The following is an 18,579-nucleotide window of genomic DNA, read 5'->3' on the forward strand; positions in this document are numbered from 1 at the left end:
ACTGATGGAGCACACAGTTAGTAGTCTTATGGAATCCTGAACCTACTATGGGAACTTCCTGTGCCTTTCCTTCCAACTCACCTCACTGATAAAACCAGTGGTGGTAAATGATTTACCTGTCATCTAATTCAAAATAATGGCCATAAAGATGCTCACCGAAGTCATGAGACCAATACATAAATAAAGTGAATTTCAACAGAGAAGAAATATTAAAAAGTAGTAGAAAGAAATTATAGAGCTGAAGAATACAAGTGAACTGAAAAATTCAGTACACGGGTTCAACAGGAGACTAGATCAAGCAGAAGAAAGGATCAGTAAACTCAGAGGTCAGTGGAAATCATCCAGTCAGAGGAGGAAAAAGAGTAGAGATAGCTTAAGGAACTTACAGGATGCCAACAAGTGGAGGAATAAACACATTATGAGAATATGAGAGTCCCAAAAGGAGAAGAGAGAAAAAAAGGCACAGAGAGATCATTAAATGAAATAATGGCTGAACACTCCCCAAACCTGGGGAAATAGACATCCAGATCAAGAAAACTTTAAAAAGCACGAAACAAGATAATTTTAAGAGACCTGCACTGAGACGTAATCAATTTTTCAAAAGTTCAAGAGAAAAAATTTTGAAAGCAATGATTGAAAAGCAACATGTTACATACAAGATCACCCCTGCCCCAAGACTACTTGCAGATTTTTCAGGGTAAACTTTGTAATCTAGAAGGGAGTGGAATGATACAGTCTAAGTTCTCAAAGAAGAAGGAAGGAAGGAAGGAAGGAAGGAAGGAAGGAAGGAAGGAAGGAAGGGAGAAAAGGAAGAAGAGAGGAAGGAGGGGAGGGGAGGGAGGAGAGAAGGAAGGGAAGAAAGAAAAACTGCCAGCCAAGAACACTTCGCCAGGCAAAATTGTCCCAGAATTGAAGAGGAGATAAAGATAAGACAAAAGTTGAAGGAGCATCACCACTGGACTTGCCTTACAAGAAATGCTAAAAGAAGTTGTTCCAGCTGAAATGAAAAAGTGCTAATTAGTGGGGCGCCTGGGTGGCTCAGTCGGTTGGGCGGCCGACTTCGGCTCAGGTTAAGATCTCGTGGTCCGTGAGTTTGAGCCCCACGTCGGGCTCTGTGCTGACAGCTCGGAGCCTGGAGCCTGTTTCAGATTCTGTGTCTCCCTCTCTCTGACCCTCCCCCGTTCATGCTCTGTCTCTCTCTGTCTCAAAAATAAATAAACGTTAAAAAAATTTTTTTTTAAAGAAAAAGTGCTAATTAGTAAAATGAAAACATGAAAGTGTGAAACTCACTGGCATAGGTGGATATATAGTCAAATTTGGAATGCTCTAATATATAATGGTGGTGTATAAATCACATATAATTCTAGTATAAAGGTTGAGACAAAAGTATTAAAAATGACTACAGCTGTAATAATTTTTTAATGAGTACACTAAAAAGATATAAATTATGACATCAAAAACATAAAATGTAGGGTCAGGGAGTAAACATATAGAGCTTTTATATGCTGTCCAAGTTAAGTTATAAGCTTAAAATGGACTGTTACAATGTTTTATGTAAGCCTCATGGTAACCAGAAAGCAAAAACCAGTAGTAGATACACAAAAGATCAAGAAAGGAATCAAAGCATACTACTACAGAAAATTACCAAACAACAAAAGAGGAGAGCAAGAGAGGAAGAAAAGAACAAAGGGTCTACAAAACACCCAGAGAAGAATTAACAAAAGACTTTACCTACCAAAAGTTACCTTAAATGTAAATGAACTAATTATCCAATCATAGACTGAAAGTGAAGGGATGGTAAAAGATATTTCCTGCAAATGGAAACTGAGGGAATAGGTGCAGTGATAATTATATCAAACAAATAGACTTTATGTCAAAAACTATAAGTGACAAGGCCATTACATAATGATAAAATGGTCAATTCATCAATAAGATGTTAAAAAAATATGCACCTAATATTGGAGCATCTAAATATATAAAGCAAACATTAGCCGATCTGAAGGAAGAAACAGTAGGAGACTTCAATACCCCTCTTTGAACAGTGGATGGATCATCCAGACAGAATATCAGTAAGAACTTAACTACAGTAAGGACTTAAACTACACTTTAGACAAAAAAACATCAAACAGACATATACAAAACATTCCATCCAACAGTGGCAGAATACACATAGAACATTCTCTGGGATAAATCATTTATTAGGCCACATAACCAGTCTTATACAAAAAGATTGAAATCACATCATGCATCTTTGCTGACCACAAGTACATGAAACAAGAAATCAGTAACAGGAGAAAAACTGTAAAATTCACAAATACGTGGAGATTAAACAACATGCTTCTGAACAACTAATGGGTTAAAGAAAAAATTTAAAAGTATCTGAGGCAAATGAAGATGGAAACACAGCACGCTAAAATTATGGAGATGTGGTAAAATCAGCTCTAAGAGGAAAGTTTATAGTGATAAATGTCTACATCAAAGAAACAGAAAGATCTCAAACAACCTAACTTTACATCACATGGAACTAGGAAAGGAAGAAGCACTAACCCTGAATTGAGTAGAAGGAAGAAATAACAAAGATCAGAGCAAAAATAAACGAAATAGACACCAGAGAGATAATAGAAAAGGTAATGAAATTATGAGTTGGTTTTTTGAAAAGATAAATTTGACAAACCTTTAGCTAGCCTAACAGAAAAAAAGAATGAAAACTCAAAATAAGAAAAGAGATGTTACATGTTATGCCACAAAAATACAAATGATCATAGGAGACTACAGGAACAATGATATGCCAAAACATTGGACAACTTAGAAGAATGGATAAATCCCTAGAAACACACAGCCTACCAAGAACAAATTATGGAGAAACAGAATATTTGAACAGACCAATAACTCTTAAGGCAAATGAATCAGTAATAAAAAAAATCTTTCAGCAAAGAAAAGTCCAGTAACAGATGGCTTCACTGGTGAATTCTACCAAATATTTAAAGACTTAATGACAGTCCTTCTCAAATTCTTCCAAAATAATTGAAGAGGAGGGAACACTTCCAAACTCATTTCACAAGGCCAGCATTACCCTGATACCAAAGCCAGATAAGGACATTGTAAATTATAGGCCAATATTCCTGATGAATACATATGCAAAAATTCTCAACAAAATACTACTAAACAGAATTCAACAGCATATTAAAAGGATTACATACAGTGATCAAGTTGTATTTGTTTCTGGGTCTAGGTAGTTTAGCACATTCTAAATAAACATGATATGCCACAATGAAGAGAAAAAAATGATATCATTGCAGTAGATGCAGTGAAAGCATTTGACAAAATTTAATAACCTTTGATAAAACTCTCAACAAGTTAGGTATAGAAGGATTATACCTCAAAGAAACAAAGGTTTTATGTAGCAAGCTTACAACTAACATACTCACTGCTGAAAAGCCAAAAGTTTTCATCTAAGGTTAGGAGCAAGACAAAGAGGCCCACTCTCATCAATTCTATTCAACTTAGTACTGGAAGTCCTAAGCAGCACAATTAGGCAAAAGAAAGAAATAAAAGGCATCCATATCAGGAAAAATGAAACTTGTTTTGTTTTCAGAATACATTATCTTATATATAGAACACCCTAAAGACTCCATCCAAAAACTGTTAAAACTAATGAATGAACTTAGTAAAGTTGCAGGATACAAAATCAACAAATGAAAATTGGTTGCATTTCTACACACTAACAACAAACTATCTGAAAAAGAAATTAAGAAAACAATACCATTTACAATTGCATCTGAAAAAGAAATTAAGAAAACAATACCAATTACAATTGCATCTTATTCTTAAGAATAAATAAAGGAGGTGAAAGATCTATACAATGATAGCTATCAAACATTTATGAAGAAAATTGAAGACACAAGTAAATAGCAAGACATCTTATGTTCATGGATTGAAAGGGTTAATATTGTAAAATGTCCATACTATGCAGAGTGATCTACACTTTCAGTGCCATCCCTATCAAAATTCAAATGGCAGTTTTACAGGAATAGAAAATAAAAGTCCTAAAATTCATATGGAATCATAAAAGAACCTGAATAGCTAAAGCAATTTTAAGCAAGAAGTGCAAAGTTGGAAGCATTATACCTTCTTATGTATGTTACATAACTATATCAATCAAAACAATATGGTATTGGCATAAAAACACAGATCAATGGGACAGAATAGAGAGCCCAGAAATAAACCCACATATATATGGTCAACTAATTTTCGACAAAGGCACCAACAATAATGCAATAGGGGAAGGATAGTCTCTTCAATAAAGGGTATTATAAAATTGGACACTCACATGCAAAAGAGTATAATTGGTTCCTTAGACCATACACAAAAATCAACTCAAAAGGGATTTAGGATTTAAATTAAAGACCTGAAACTGTAAAACTCTTATTAAAAAAAAAAAACATAGGGGAAAAGGTCACTGAGATTGGTCTTGTTGGTGATTTTTGGATCTGACACAAAAACTAGGTTTTTGTTACTAAAATGTTACTGTACAGCAAAGGAAGCCATCAAAAAAAGGCAACCTATAAAATAGAATGGAATGAAATATTTGCAAGCTATACACTCAATAAGGAGTTAATACCCAAAATATATAAGGAACTCTTACAATTAATAGAAATAACAATCAAGTTTTAAAATGGACAAAGAACTTGAACAGACAGTTTTCCAACGACATATGTGTGGCCATCAGATATATGAAAAGATCCTCAACATCAATAATCACCATGGAAATGCAAATCAAAACCACTTATTGCCTCACACCTGTTTGAGATGATTATCAAAAAATTAAAAGATAATAAATATTGGTAAGAATGTGAAGAAATTGGGACCTTGTACACAGTTGGTAAGAATGCAAAATGGTGGCTATGAAAAACAGTATAGGAGTTCCTCAAAAAATTAAAAAGAGAACTACTGTAGGATCCACCAATCCCACTTCTGGATACCGATCTAAGAGAAATGAAATCAGGATATCAAAGACAGATTAGCACTCCTGTGTTCATAGAAGCCCTATTCATGATAGCCAAGATATGGAAATAACTTAAGTTTCTGTCAATGGATGGATGAATGAAGAAAGCCTGCAAGGGAATGTTATTAAACCTTAAACAAGAAGAAAATTCTGCAGCATGCAAAATATTGCAAAATACTGGATATTGGTCAATTCGGGGCTGTTATGCTAAGTGAAATAAACCAGCTACAGAAAGACAAATACTGTATGATTCAGTTTATATGTGGTGTCTAAAATAGTCAAATTCATAGATTCAAAAGAGTGGGACTAAAGAGGAAACAGGAAGTTACTAATCAGTGGGCATAAAGTTTTAATTAAGATGAATAAGCTGTAGAGATCTGCTATACAGTGTTGTAACCTATGGTCAACAATATTGTATTATACACTCAAAATTTTGTTAAGAGGGTAGATCTCACGTTGCTTCTTTACCACAATAAAATAAATTTTTTTAAAAAACTGAAAATGAATCATCTAAGCACCAACTCAAGAAGAGAAAGATGAGGTCAACAAAGAATGCCCAAGAAAGTGGAGGAAGGAGACAATAAAGTGCAGCTATTAATAGAATTCTAAAGAAAAGATGGGGAGAGTAAAGATGGTGTAGTAATAGGGGGACTCTGTGATTGCCTTGTTCCTTGAACACAGCTAGATAAATATCAAATCATTCTGAATACCAAGAAATTGATCTGAGCACTGAGAGAAGAAACTGAACAACTAGAGGGAGAAAAGAGGCTGCATCATGGAAGGTAGGAAGTGCAGAGAGTGATTTGGGGGAGAAAAGAATCATAGTGTGCTGCAGAGGAGAGGGAGCCCTAATCACAGAGACAGGAGAAAGAAAAAGGAAGAATGCAGCATACAGGTGCAGGGTGCTGCACAAGAAAAACACTTCCCCCAAATCATTGAGGAAATGAGAGTGGCTGATTATCACAAGTTTTTACAAGCAGCAGAGCTCAAAGCCTGAAGTTTTAGAAGTCCACACCATCGCCAAGGTTGATCCTGGTAGATGTGGTGGTGCTCCTGGAGAAGGAGGGTAGAGGTCCGGGAGCAGACAGCGTGGTCTGAGGTTATCCTGGGTCCCGCCGGGAGAGACAGTTCTTCTTGGAGTGCATTTGGGAGAGGTGGCACTGCCCCTAAGGGGACAAAAGACCAGGCAGGCACCATTGAGCTGCCTCATTCATCAGCATAATGCACCTGCTAAGTGCAACTAACCAGGAAGCTAGCTTTTGGCTGCACTTTACCATAAACTCCCAAGCCCCTGCTCCGTCCTGGAACTGATTTTCTGGGACAAATTGGAAGCAGCCAAGCATGGCATGATCCTTCCCCAGAGGATCAGTGTAGGTTTGCACCCTGCCACTCCAGGTCCCTAAAATTTGAAGTTTTGAACGCCAGCCAGCACACCTGATGTAAAACACAGGAGCACTGTGCCACCGGGAAGGTGGACAGTTTGGACACAGACAAGGGTGAAGGCAGGGATCTGATGGAAGCCTGTGACACAAGAAGGGATTGTTCACCCTTCCGTGAGGGCTTCCTGAAGAGTGGCAGGCGTGAACTACCCTCTCTAGGGACTAGAGCAGGTGGATGCCATTTTTCACCCCTTCCATCAGCACAGATGTACTTGAGAGAGAGGCACAATGCCCACAGTAGAGGCTTGAGCCACTTACACCAGGCCCTGCCCCCCTGAGCTCTGCAGGTGTATTTGTTTGTTTGTTTGTTTTATTAAGGGCAAGCTTTGAAAGCCAGAGCTGAGGAGGGCTCCTCCCCCACAAGACCAGCATAAACCCTCTGCAAGCACCAAGTCTACTGACCATAGAGTGCTGCAAAACTTCAGCTCTAGAGGAAATAGGATCTAACCTTTTTTAACAAGCAGACTAAAACACACCTAGTTAAAACTTGCCACATACTGTACAAGGTCCAAACAGTCCCCACTGCAGGTAAGGAGAAACTCTACAGAGTACTGATCTGAGGAAAAGAGCAGCCAAACCACAACAGCAGAGCACATACAGCATACACCAAAACACTTCCTGAAGCACCATACCCTGAGAAGTATATGACATCTTAGTAATATAGCCATTACTCTCAGGAGCAGGAAATATAACAGGTTTTCCTAATGCAGAGAAGACAGAGATCTAGACAAAATGCCAAGATGGAGGAATTCATCCCAAAAGAGAGAACAAGAAGAGATAGAAGTAATGGCCAGGGAATAATCAAAACAGATATAAGTAATATACCTGAACAAGAATTTAAATTTTTTTTAATGTTTAAGAGAGAGAGACAGAGTGCAAATGGGGGAGGGGCAGAGAGAGGAAGACACAGAATCTGAAGCAGGCTTTAGTCCCTGAGCTGTTAGCACAGAGCTCAACGCAGGGCTTGAACCCGTGAATCATGAGCTCATGACCTGAGCCAAAGTCAGATGCTTAACTGACTGAGCCACCTGGGCACCCCTACCTGAACCAGAATTTAAAACAACAGTCATAAGGATACTAGCTGGGCTTGAGAAAAGCATAAAAGTCACTAGGGAGTCCCTTACTGCGGAGATAACTAAAAACTAGTAGGCCAAAATGAAAAATGCTGTAAGATATATGCAAAACCAACTAGATGTAATGACCACAAGGATGGAAGAATCAGAGGGATGAATAAGTGATATACAAGATGAAATTATGGAAAATAATGAAGCTGAAAAGAAGAGGGAAATAAAAATATTGGATCATGAATATAAACTTAGGGAACTCAGCAACTCCATAAAGCCTAACATTTGTATCATAGGAGTCCCAGAAGAAGAAGAGAGGAGAAAGATGGCATAAGGCTTATTTTAGCAATTACAGCTGAAAACTTACCTAATCTGAGGAAGGAAATAGACATTGAAATCCAGGAGGTACAGAGAACTCCCACCAAAATCTATGAAAGCCAGCCAACACCAAGACACACTGTAGTAAAATTAGCAAAATTTTAAGAGATAAGAGTCCTAAAAGCAGCAAGGGAATAAAAGTCCCCAACCTACAAGAGAAGACAAAGAAGATTTGCAGCAGATCTCTCCACAGAAACTTGCCAAGTCAGAAGGGAGTGGCATGATATATTCAACATGCTGAATGCAAACAATATGCAGCCAAGAATACCATATCCAGCAAGTCTGTCATTCAGAATAGGAGAGTTTCCCAAACAAAAACTAAGGGAGTTTGTGACTACTGAACCAGCCCTGCAAGAAATATTAAAGTGGGCTTTTTGAATGTGAAAGAAAGCCTAAAAGCAACAAAGACTAGAAGGGAACAGATAAAAAAATCTCAAGAAACACCAACTTTACAGGTAATACAATGGCACTAAATTCATACCTATCAATAATCACTCTGAATGTAAATGGACTAAATGCTCCAATCAAAAGACATAGGGTATCAGAATGGAAAAAAGTAAAAATAAAAATGAAAAAAAAAAACCCCACAAGACCCATCTATATGCTACCTACAAGAGACTCATTTTAGACCTAAAGATACCTGCAGATTGAAAGTGAGGGAATGGAGAATCATCTATCATGCTAATGAGTGTTAAAAGAAAGCTGGAGTAGCCATACTTACATCAGACAAACTAGATTTTAAAACAAAGAGATGATAAAGGAGGCACTGTATCATAAAAGAGTCTATCCAACAGATATAATAATTGTAAATATTTATGCCCCTAACTCGTAATAACTAAAATATATAAATCAATAAAAAGCATAAACTCATTGATAATAATACAATGATAGTAGGGGACTTTAACACCCCACTTAGAGCAATGGACAGATCATCTAAGCAGAAAATCAATTAGAAAACAATGGCTTTGAATGACACTCTGGACCAGATGGACTTAACATATATATTCAGAACATTTCATCCTAAAGCAGCAGAATACACATTATTTTTTGAGTGCACGTAGTACATTCTTTAGAATAAATCACATACTGGGTCACAAATCAGGCCTCAACAAATACAAAAAAGGTTTGGATCATGCAATGCATATTTTCTGACCACAACACTGTGAAATTTGAAGTCAACCACAAGAAAGAATTTGGAAAGACTACAAATACATGGAAGTTAAAGGACATCCTATGAAATAATGATTGGGTTAAACCAGGAAATTAAGGAAGAAAAAAAATACAAGGAAGAAAATGAAACAAATCATGGCAGTTCAAAACCCTTGGAATGCAGCAAAAGCAGTTATAGGAAGGAAATATCTAGCAAAACAGGTCTACATCAGGAAGCAAGAAAAATCTCAAATACACAACTTTACGCCTAAAGGAGCTAGAAAAGGAAGAGCAAATGGAGCCTAAAGCCAGCAGACTATGGGAAATAATAAAGATTAAAGCAGAAATAAATGATATAGAAACAAACAAAAAACAGTAGAACAGATCAATGAAACTAGTAGCTGGTTCTTTGAAAGAATTAATAAAATTGATAAACCCCTAGCTAGACTTATTAAAAAGTAGAGAGAAAGGATCCAAACAAATAAAATCATGAATAAGAGAGGAGAGATCACAACCAACACCACAGAAATACAATTATAAGAGAAAATTACGAGCAATTATATGCTAACAAATAGGGCAATCTGGAAGAAATGGACAAATTCCTAGAGACATAAACTACCAAAACTGAAACAGGAAGAAATAGAAAGTTTAAACAGACCCATAACCAGCAAAGAAATTGAATCGGTAATCAGAAATCTCCTAACAGACAAAAATCTCCTAACAGACAAATGGCTTCCCAGCAGCATTCCACCAAACATAAGAAGAGTTTATACCTATTTTTCTTAAACTGTTCCAAAAAATATAAATGGAAGGAAAATTTCCAAACTCATTCTATGAGGCCAGCATTACCTTGGTTCCAAAACCAGATAAAAACCCCACTAAACAAAGGAGAATTATAGGCCAAAGTCCCTGATGAATATGGATGCAAAAAATTCTCAAGATAGTAACAAATCAAAAATTATTCACCACAATCAACTAGGATGTATTCCTGAGCTGCAAGGGTGGTTAAGTATTCACAAATCAGTCAAGATGATATACCGCATTAATAAAAGATAAGATAAGAACCATATGATACTTTCAATAGATGCAGAAAAGTATTTGACAAAATACACTCTCTGTTCTTTTTTTTTTTTTTTAATTTTTTTTTCAACGTTTTATACACTCTCTGTTCTTGATAAAAACCCTCAACAAACTAGGGATGAAGGGAACATTCCTTAACGTCATAAAGGCTATATATGAAAGACCCTCAGCCAATGGAGAAAAACAGCTTTTTTCCCCAACAGTCAGGAGCAAAATGGGGATGTCCACTCTCACCATTACTTTTTAAGATAATACTAGAAGTCTTAGCCTCAGCAATCATACAACATAAAGAAATAAAAGACACCAAAATCGACAAGGAAAAGTAAAACTTTCACTATTTGCAGATGACATGATACTCCATGTAGAAAACCTGAAAGACTCCATCAAAAAATTGCTAGAACTGATAAACGAATTCAGCAAAGTCATAGGATATACTATCGATGTACAGAAATCTGTTGAATTTCTGTACACCAATAATGAAGCAGCAGAAAGAGAAAATAAGGAATCGATACTGTTTACAATTGCATCAAAAACCATAAGACACTTAGGAATAAACCTAACCAAAGAAGTAAAAAATATGTAATATGAGAACTATAGAACACTTATAAAAGAAATCAAAGAGGACACAAAGAAATGGAAAAATATTCCATGCTCATAGGTTAGAAGAACAAATATTGCTAAAATGTCTACACTACTCAAATATACATATTTAATACAATCTATACATTTAATACAATCCCTATCAAAATACCACCAGCATTTTTCACCAAGCTAGAACAAACAATCCTAAAATTTGTATGGAAACACAAAAGACTCCAAATAGCCAAAGCCATCTTGAGAAAGAAAAGCAAATCTTGAGGCATCACAACTCCGGACTTCAAGCTATATTACAAAACTGTAGTCACCAAGACAGTATGGTACTGGCACAAAAAGAAACACATAGATCAATGGAACAGGATAGAAAACCCAGAAATGGATCCACAACTATATGGTCAACTAATCTTTGACAACGCAGGAAAGAATATCCAATTCAAAAAAGAGTCTCTTCAACAAGTGGCATTGGGAAAACTGGACAACAACATGCAGAAGAGTGAAACTAGACCACTTTCTTACACCATACACAAAAGTAAATTTAAAATGGATGAAAGACCTAAATGTGAGCCAGGAAACCATCAAAATCCTAGAGGAGAACACAGGCAGCAACCTCTTTGACCTTGCTAGAACAACTTCTTAGTAGACACATTGCTGGAGGCAAGGAAAACAAAACTAAAACTGAACTCTTGGGACTTCATAAAAATAAAAAGCTTCTGGACAGGGAAGGAAACAATAAAACTAAAAGGCACCCTACAGAATGGGAGAAGATATTTGCAAATGGCATATTGGATAAAGGGTTAGTATCCAAAATCTATAAAGAACTTATCAAACTCAACACCCAAAAAATAATGCAGTTAAGAAATGGGCAAGACATGAACAGACATTTTTCCAAAGAAGACATCCAGAAGGATAACAGACACAAAAAGATGCTCAACATCACTCATCATCAGGGAAATACAGATCAAAACCACGATGAGGGGGGCGCCTGGGTGGCTCAGTCTGTTGGGCATCAGACTTTGGCTCAGGTCATGATCTCACAGTCCATGGGCTTGAGCCCCACATTGGGCTCTGTGCTGACAGCCCAGAGCCTGTAGCCTGCTTCGGATTCTGTGTGTGTGTGTGTGTGTGTGTGTGTGTGTGTGTGTGTGTGTGTGTGTCTCTCTCTCTCTCTCTCTCTCTCTCTCTCTGCCCCTCCCCCCCACTCATGCTCTCTGTTTCTCACAAAATGAATAAACGTTAAATTTTTTTTTTAAAAACCATAATGAAGTACCACCTCACACCTGTTGGAATGCCTAAATTAGCAACACAGGAGGCAACAGAGGTTTGTGAGGATGCAGAGAATGGGGAACCCCCTTACTCTGCTAGTGGGAATGCAAACTGGTGCAGCCACCCTGAAAAACAGTGTAGATCTTCCTCAAAAAGTTAAAAATAGAACTACCCTACAACCCAGAAATTGCACTACCAGGTATTTACCCAAAAGATACAAAAATAAGATTTGAAAGTGCACATGCACCCCCATGTTTATAGCAGCATTATCTTCAATAGCCAAACTATGGGAAAAGTTCAAGTGTCCAATGGAAGTATACATATATACAATGGAAGTAGTATATATACAATGGAATCTTATTCAGCTATAGAAAAGAATGGATATTTGCCATTTGCAACAATGTAGATTTTATAAACAGCTAGAGTTTATTATGCTAGGCGAACTAAGTCAGAGAAGGACAAATACCGTATGATTTCACTGTGCAGAATTTAAGAAACAAAACAGGTAAACATAGGGGAAGGGAGAAAAAAAAAGAGAGTGGGAGGCAAACCATAAGAGACTCTTAAGTATAGAGAACAAACAGAGTTGCTGGAGGGGAGTGGAGTTGGGAATGGGCTAAATGGGTGATGAGTATTAAGGAGGGCACATATTGTGATGAGCACTGGGTGTTATATATAAGTGATGATTCACTAAATTCTCCTAAAACCATTATTACACTATATCTTAATTAAAATTTAAATAAAAACTTGAAAAGAAGAAATGGGGAGACTCAAACTCTGGTTGTTTAAAAAGTATGGACAAGATGAATGAAGTAAAAAGAAGATATAAACAAGTTTCAGAGTGAAATAAACATAATGAGAGACATTAGTAGATACACCAGAATTCTTAGATGTATGGCAGAATTGGGAATTCCTCCCTTGGGCAAACTTTGTCAAAAGGGGAGACATTCTGCACTTCATTTTATGAGACTATTTTCATCTTGATATCAAAACCAGACAAAGACAAAAAAGAAGAGAATTGAAATTATTAGACCAATCTCATCTGTAAACATATGCATATGTTTATATATATAAATATTAAATAAAATCTTATATATAAATTATATAAAATCTTAAATAACTGTTAATAAACTTCATACAGCAATATATATGTTAAAGAAAAATTCTCCTAACGCTTGACAATGTAGGGTTTACCCGGAATGCAAGTATGTTTATCATTAATAAATTCATTATTACAACATACCCAATTAACAGGCTTAACAAAGTCTTTGTTTACCTAAATATATACAGAAAAGCAGTTGATAAAATTCAACGGTACTTCATGACTAGCAAAAAAAAAATCCTTATAGTAAACTGGTAATTAAAGGAAAAAAAATTTTTGTAATCTTTTAATGTTCTCTACAAATATATATATACATATTTGATTTTATAGTCAAATAGAACCATTCTCTTTGAAATTAGAAAAACGTGTCTACCATCATGGCTTCTATTCAATATTATGCCTGTCTTAGTATAGTCAAAGATGATACAATGATTGAAAATACATAAACAAAACTCTCTGTCTCTCTCTCTCTCTCTCTCTCTCTCTCTCTCTCTCTCTCACACACACACACACACACACACACACACACACACACAGGAGGAAAATACACATAATGTGATGTGAAATGCAAAATAATGTCTTGCCCAAGGACAATTGGTGAGTAGCCGAACCAGGAGTTCACATATAATTTGCCTCTGAAGTCTGAACTCAGCAACTTCTGCTGTACCATCTAGTGGCCCAGAGAATAGGGAAGACTAGCCATTTCAACTGCAATCTAAATTGCAGTCTTGCCTCTTATAAATTTCCACACCAGTTAAATAACCAGAAATCTTAAATTAATATTATTAACAGAGTGCCTTGATGGCTCAGTTGGTTAAGTGTCCGACTTAGGCTCAGGTCATGATCTCACTGTTGGTGAGTTTGAGACCCAAGCCAGGCTCTGTGCTGACAGCTAGGAGTCTGGAGCCTGCTTGGGATTCTGTGTCTCCTTCTCTGCTCCTCCGCTGCTCATGCTCTCTCTCTTTCTCTCTCTCTCTCCCTCAAAAATAAGTAAACATTAAAAAAATTAAAAAATAATAATTCTAATTAATATTATTAGCAAAATTTTATATTTATCTTCCAGAAGATTTGGTCTTCATGTTTTCAGATTTTTCCACTCTTCCAGTATGATAAATAGTGCCACACTATATATTCTTGGGTCTTCATATATGTAGAATAGTCTCTTGTAAGTTTATTTTCTGTGGATACATTCACATGAGCAGTATTAACAGGTAAAAAAAAATGTGAGCCATGGCTATTGGCATATGTTGGCAAATTTCTAAAGCAATTTGTGGTGACCCTGTAATACGATAAGTAATTGAGTTTCTAAACATACGATTAACTCATGAATTAAGAGCTTGTTTAAATGGTGCTTATACTTGGAGAATGGTATTTTACTAACTCATGAATATGGTATATTGACATCATTCTTTAAAGTAGGTTTTTATTGCAAAATAAGTTGCTAATATTTTTACTTTAGTTATATTATTTTTAGTACACACATAATTATTGAGCCTAGAAGTTGGAGGCTTAATCATATAATTCTAATGTTTTGTATGTTAAAAATTTTTATAATAAAATACTCAGAGAAATGTTTTTTTCAAACCACTTGAATTAATGGATAAAAGGCAAAACTGTATAAGCAAAAGATTCCTTTAGTTTTAAAAGGAGATTTAAAACTTTGATATGGTGAAATATTTTGTTACACTTGATTTTTGTCAGAACTAGAAAAGGGTTATCACATAATTTCATATACATATACATATACATCCCAAGAGGCAGTACAGCTTAAGTAGGTAGGACCACAGAATTTGGAGCCAAATTCCCTGCATTTAAATCCCAACTCTACCATATCCTAGCTCTGGGACCTCAAGCAAATTACTTTTCTTAGCTTCAGTTTTCTCTGTAAAAATGGTCATACTTATTTTTATTTTTATTTGTTACTTAAAAAATTATTTTTAAGTTTGAAGCATTTTATGCCCAGAGCAATTGATGCTTCTATTTTGTTACTTTCTTTCTGGGTAGGTGGAAACATACATTGTTCAAAATGTATAGTCTTTATGGGATAGAGAAGATGTAGACAAAGAAGGTATAATAGAGCTGTTTCTCTGATTTTAGTTTGAACTTTCTTTCCTCATATTCTTGAATATTTATTCTTTTCTTCTGGTTTTCCAGATTAAATGCATTTATGGAAAAAGAAAAATTGGATGGTAATAGAATACTGTAATGCTGCAATGGATTCCTCAGCGGAAAACAGTATGTACGTAAACAAATTGTGGGTTCAGTGTGAATATGAAAGCTGTTTGAAGTGGAGATTGTTGTCAAGTGAGGATGCAGCCAGAGTTGATCACAATAAACCATGGTACTGCTTCATGAACACTGATTCAAGATACAATAAGTGCTCTGTTGCTGAAGAAGACTTTCCTGAAGAGTCTCAGCTTCATCAAAGTGGATTTAAGATTGTCTATTCACAACTCCCTCTTGGAAGTCTGGTTTTGGTAAAATTACAGAGTTGGCCAAGGTAAAGTTTTTGTTGTTTTATAATAAACCATTGAGTTACAGTCTTGCTAAGTTTATGAATTCTTTAAACTTTTCAAACAATCAACTTTTTTCTACTATTTGTCTGATTTCTTATTTACTGTTTCCTGATCTCATCACTATTATTTCCTTGATACTTTAGGGTCTGATTCTTCTTTTTCTAATTTTTTAAATTAGAAACTTTAGGTAACTGATTTAAATCCTTTTTTCTCTTGAAATAGGCAACCAAAGCTATAAATTTATCTGTAAGCACAGCTTTAGCTATTATCCCACAAATTTTGATATATTGTATTTTATTACCTTTAGTTTCAAATGTTTACTAATTTTCTGTGTGATTATCTTCTTTCAAATGAGCTGTTAGAAGTGTATTTTTAAGTTATGTAATATTTGGGGATTTTTAAATATCTTATTGATGTTGAGCTCTAGTTTAAATATATTGTACTCAGTTTCTTTGAATCTTATTTTATGGCCCAGCATAGTCTGTCTTGAAAAGAATGTATATTCTATAATTGTTGACTAGATGCCCAAAATATTTTTTTTCTTTTAGATTCTATAGATTTACTATTGTATAGCTCAGCGTTTCCCACACTAGACTGATTTTCCCAAATGTGCAATATGTACTGTCGTTTGTCTGGGAAACTGTTTATCGCTCCTTCTATTCTGAATGATAGCCTTGCTGGAGTATTCTTGGTTGCAAGTTTTGGGGCTTTTTTTGTTTTTTTGTTTTTTGTTGTTTGCTTTTTTTCTTTCAGCACTTTGAATGTATCATGACCACTCCCTTCTGGCCTGCAAAGTTTCTGCTGAAAAATCAGCTGATAGCTTCATGGGGCTTCTTCCCTTGTATGTAATTGTTTTTTCTCTTGCTGTTTTTAAAATTCTCTTTATTGCTGTCTTTTGCCATTTTAATTATTATGTGTCTTGGTGTGGACATCCTTGAGTTGATTTTTTTGAGCATTCTCTATGCTTGCTGGATCTGGGTGTCTGTTTCCTTCCCCAGATTAAGGAAGTTTTCAGCTGTTATTTCTTGAGATAAAATTTCTGCCCCTTTTCTCTGTCTTCTCCTTCTGGGACTCCTTAATGCAAATTTTATTATGCTTGATGATGTTACTGAGTTCCCTTAACCTGTTATCATTTTTTATTATTCTTTTTTCTTTTTGTTATTCAGTTTGTTTGCTTCCCATTACCCTGTCCTCCAGATGTTATCTGTTCTTCTGCCTCATCTAATATGCTACTGATTCCCTATAGTGTGTGTGTTTTTTTCTTTAATTTCAGTTACTGAGTTCTTCATCTCTGACTTGTTCTGTTTTATATTTTCTAGCTCTTTCTTGAAGGTCTCACTGAGATCCTTCACTCTTTTCTCAAGTCCAGTGAGTATTTTTATGGCCATTACTGAATTCTTTATCATGCATATTACTTATCTCTGTTCCATTTAGCTGTATTGCTGTGATTTTGTACTGTTCTTTCATTTGTGACATATTCCTCTGTTTCCTCATTTTGTCTAACTCTCTGTGTTTGTCTCTATGTATTAATGAAGTCAGCTATGTTTCCTGATATTGAAAGTGGTGGCCTTATGAAAAGGAGGTCCTGTTGTGGCCTATAATGCAAGGCTCCCTGTTCACCAGAAACAGAGGTGTGTCCTGTGTGATTTGCTTGCACCCTACTAATGTGGCTGAGTTGCATTTGCCTTAGTCCAGTTGGCTACAGTGGCCCACTTTGCTTGTGGGTGCACTAGGCAACGTTTGGTCCTTGTGCCATTAAGGGGTCAGTCTAGGTTGTCATGGGCTTGTGGTTGGGTGGTGTCAGCAGTCAGACCAGATGTCTGTCCCCAGTCTGCCTGCTGGGGCGACAGTTGGACTGATCAACAGGGCACCCTCTCTGTGCTGCCAGCTATAAAGTTTGGCCACTGGGACTGTGGGGGCACTGATATGTGTGGTTATCTTCCCCTCTCCCTGGGGCAGAAGTCATTTTGGAGTGGTACCAGTTCCCCTTGGAGTTGCTTGCAGGCTGTATTGGGGCAGGAGCTGCTTTGGAGGGACTCATGCTGTGTCTCTTTCATTTTATATGACATGAGTTCTGTTCTTTAAGAGATTTTTTTCAGTCTGTTTTCTCTCTGTTCAGATTGAATCATTTCTACTTTAAGTTCACTGATTCTTGCCTCTTTCATATTCATTCTGCTGTTGAGAGTATCCATTGACTTTTTTGTTTTGTTTTGGTATTTTCTGTTGTAAAATGTACATTTGGTTCTCTCTATCTTCTATTTATTTTCATTTTGGATTTTATTTAAATCTGTTTTAGCAGGCTGCTCCTAGTACTGCACTGAAGGGATATGAGGGAACCTCTTTTTACAGCCAGGTGGCAGTTGGAAGCCTAGGTTTTCTACTCAGCTTTCACTTAGTCTCTTGGAAGGGAAGGGTGTTTCATTACTGGTAGGCAGGGATGAGAGTTGAGCCAAGTCACCAACTTGGCTGAGAGAGGTAGAGTATCTTTGTTACTCACCTCCACTGATACCATGGGGGGAGAACCATGTTAATGCTGGAAGGTGATAACAATTCCAGGTTCCCAGTAGGCCTCTTCTGCCACCACCTGAGTGGGAAGGACATGAGGCTTTATTACTGCTGGGTGTATTGAAGTGTAGGGTCACCATTTGACCTTTGTTGATGGGGATAGAGTTGGGTCTGCAGATTTTTCCATGGTATTTAGCTGTTTTCCCAGCTATTGCTTAAAAGTTTTCTGTCTTGCTAGGCTTTCCCTATGCTGGTCCTTTGACTTGAGAAAGCAGGCTTCATATGGACTTTTTGTTCCTTTGCACCCATTGGTGTCTCTGAGTTGCTGGCTTCTTTAGCACCCAATCTAGGAGATAATGAGGCAAAAAGAACACTCAGGCAGCTCCCTGTCATATCATTCTTCAGGTCCCAAGGTCCTTATCTGGCTTATTTTCTCTTCATCTTTTAGAATCTTCTTACGTTTGTTTGAAATATAATACCC

At 36.4% G+C, this 18,579-nt stretch overlaps 1 protein-coding gene across 8 annotated transcripts in view; it reads left to right on the forward strand.

Moving 5' to 3' along the window:
* ZCWPW2 (zinc finger CW-type and PWWP domain containing 2) overlaps positions 1–18,579 on the forward strand; it is a 150,196-nt gene that overhangs the window by 39,356 nt on the left and 92,261 nt on the right. For all 8 annotated transcript variants that reach the window (XM_045037728.1, XR_006585594.1, XR_006585590.1 and 5 more), the window contains one exon: positions 15,232–15,577. In XM_045037728.1, the coding sequence (XP_044893663.1) occupies positions 15,237–15,577 (341 nt within the window). In that variant the 5' untranslated portion in view covers positions 15,232–15,236. The remainder of the gene's footprint in view (positions 1–15,231; positions 15,578–18,579) is intronic.

The sequence above is a fragment of the Felis catus genome, chromosome C2 (assembly GCF_018350175.1).
Source record: "Felis catus isolate Fca126 chromosome C2, F.catus_Fca126_mat1.0, whole genome shotgun sequence".
Taxonomy (NCBI): Eukaryota; Metazoa; Chordata; class Mammalia; order Carnivora; family Felidae; genus Felis; species Felis catus.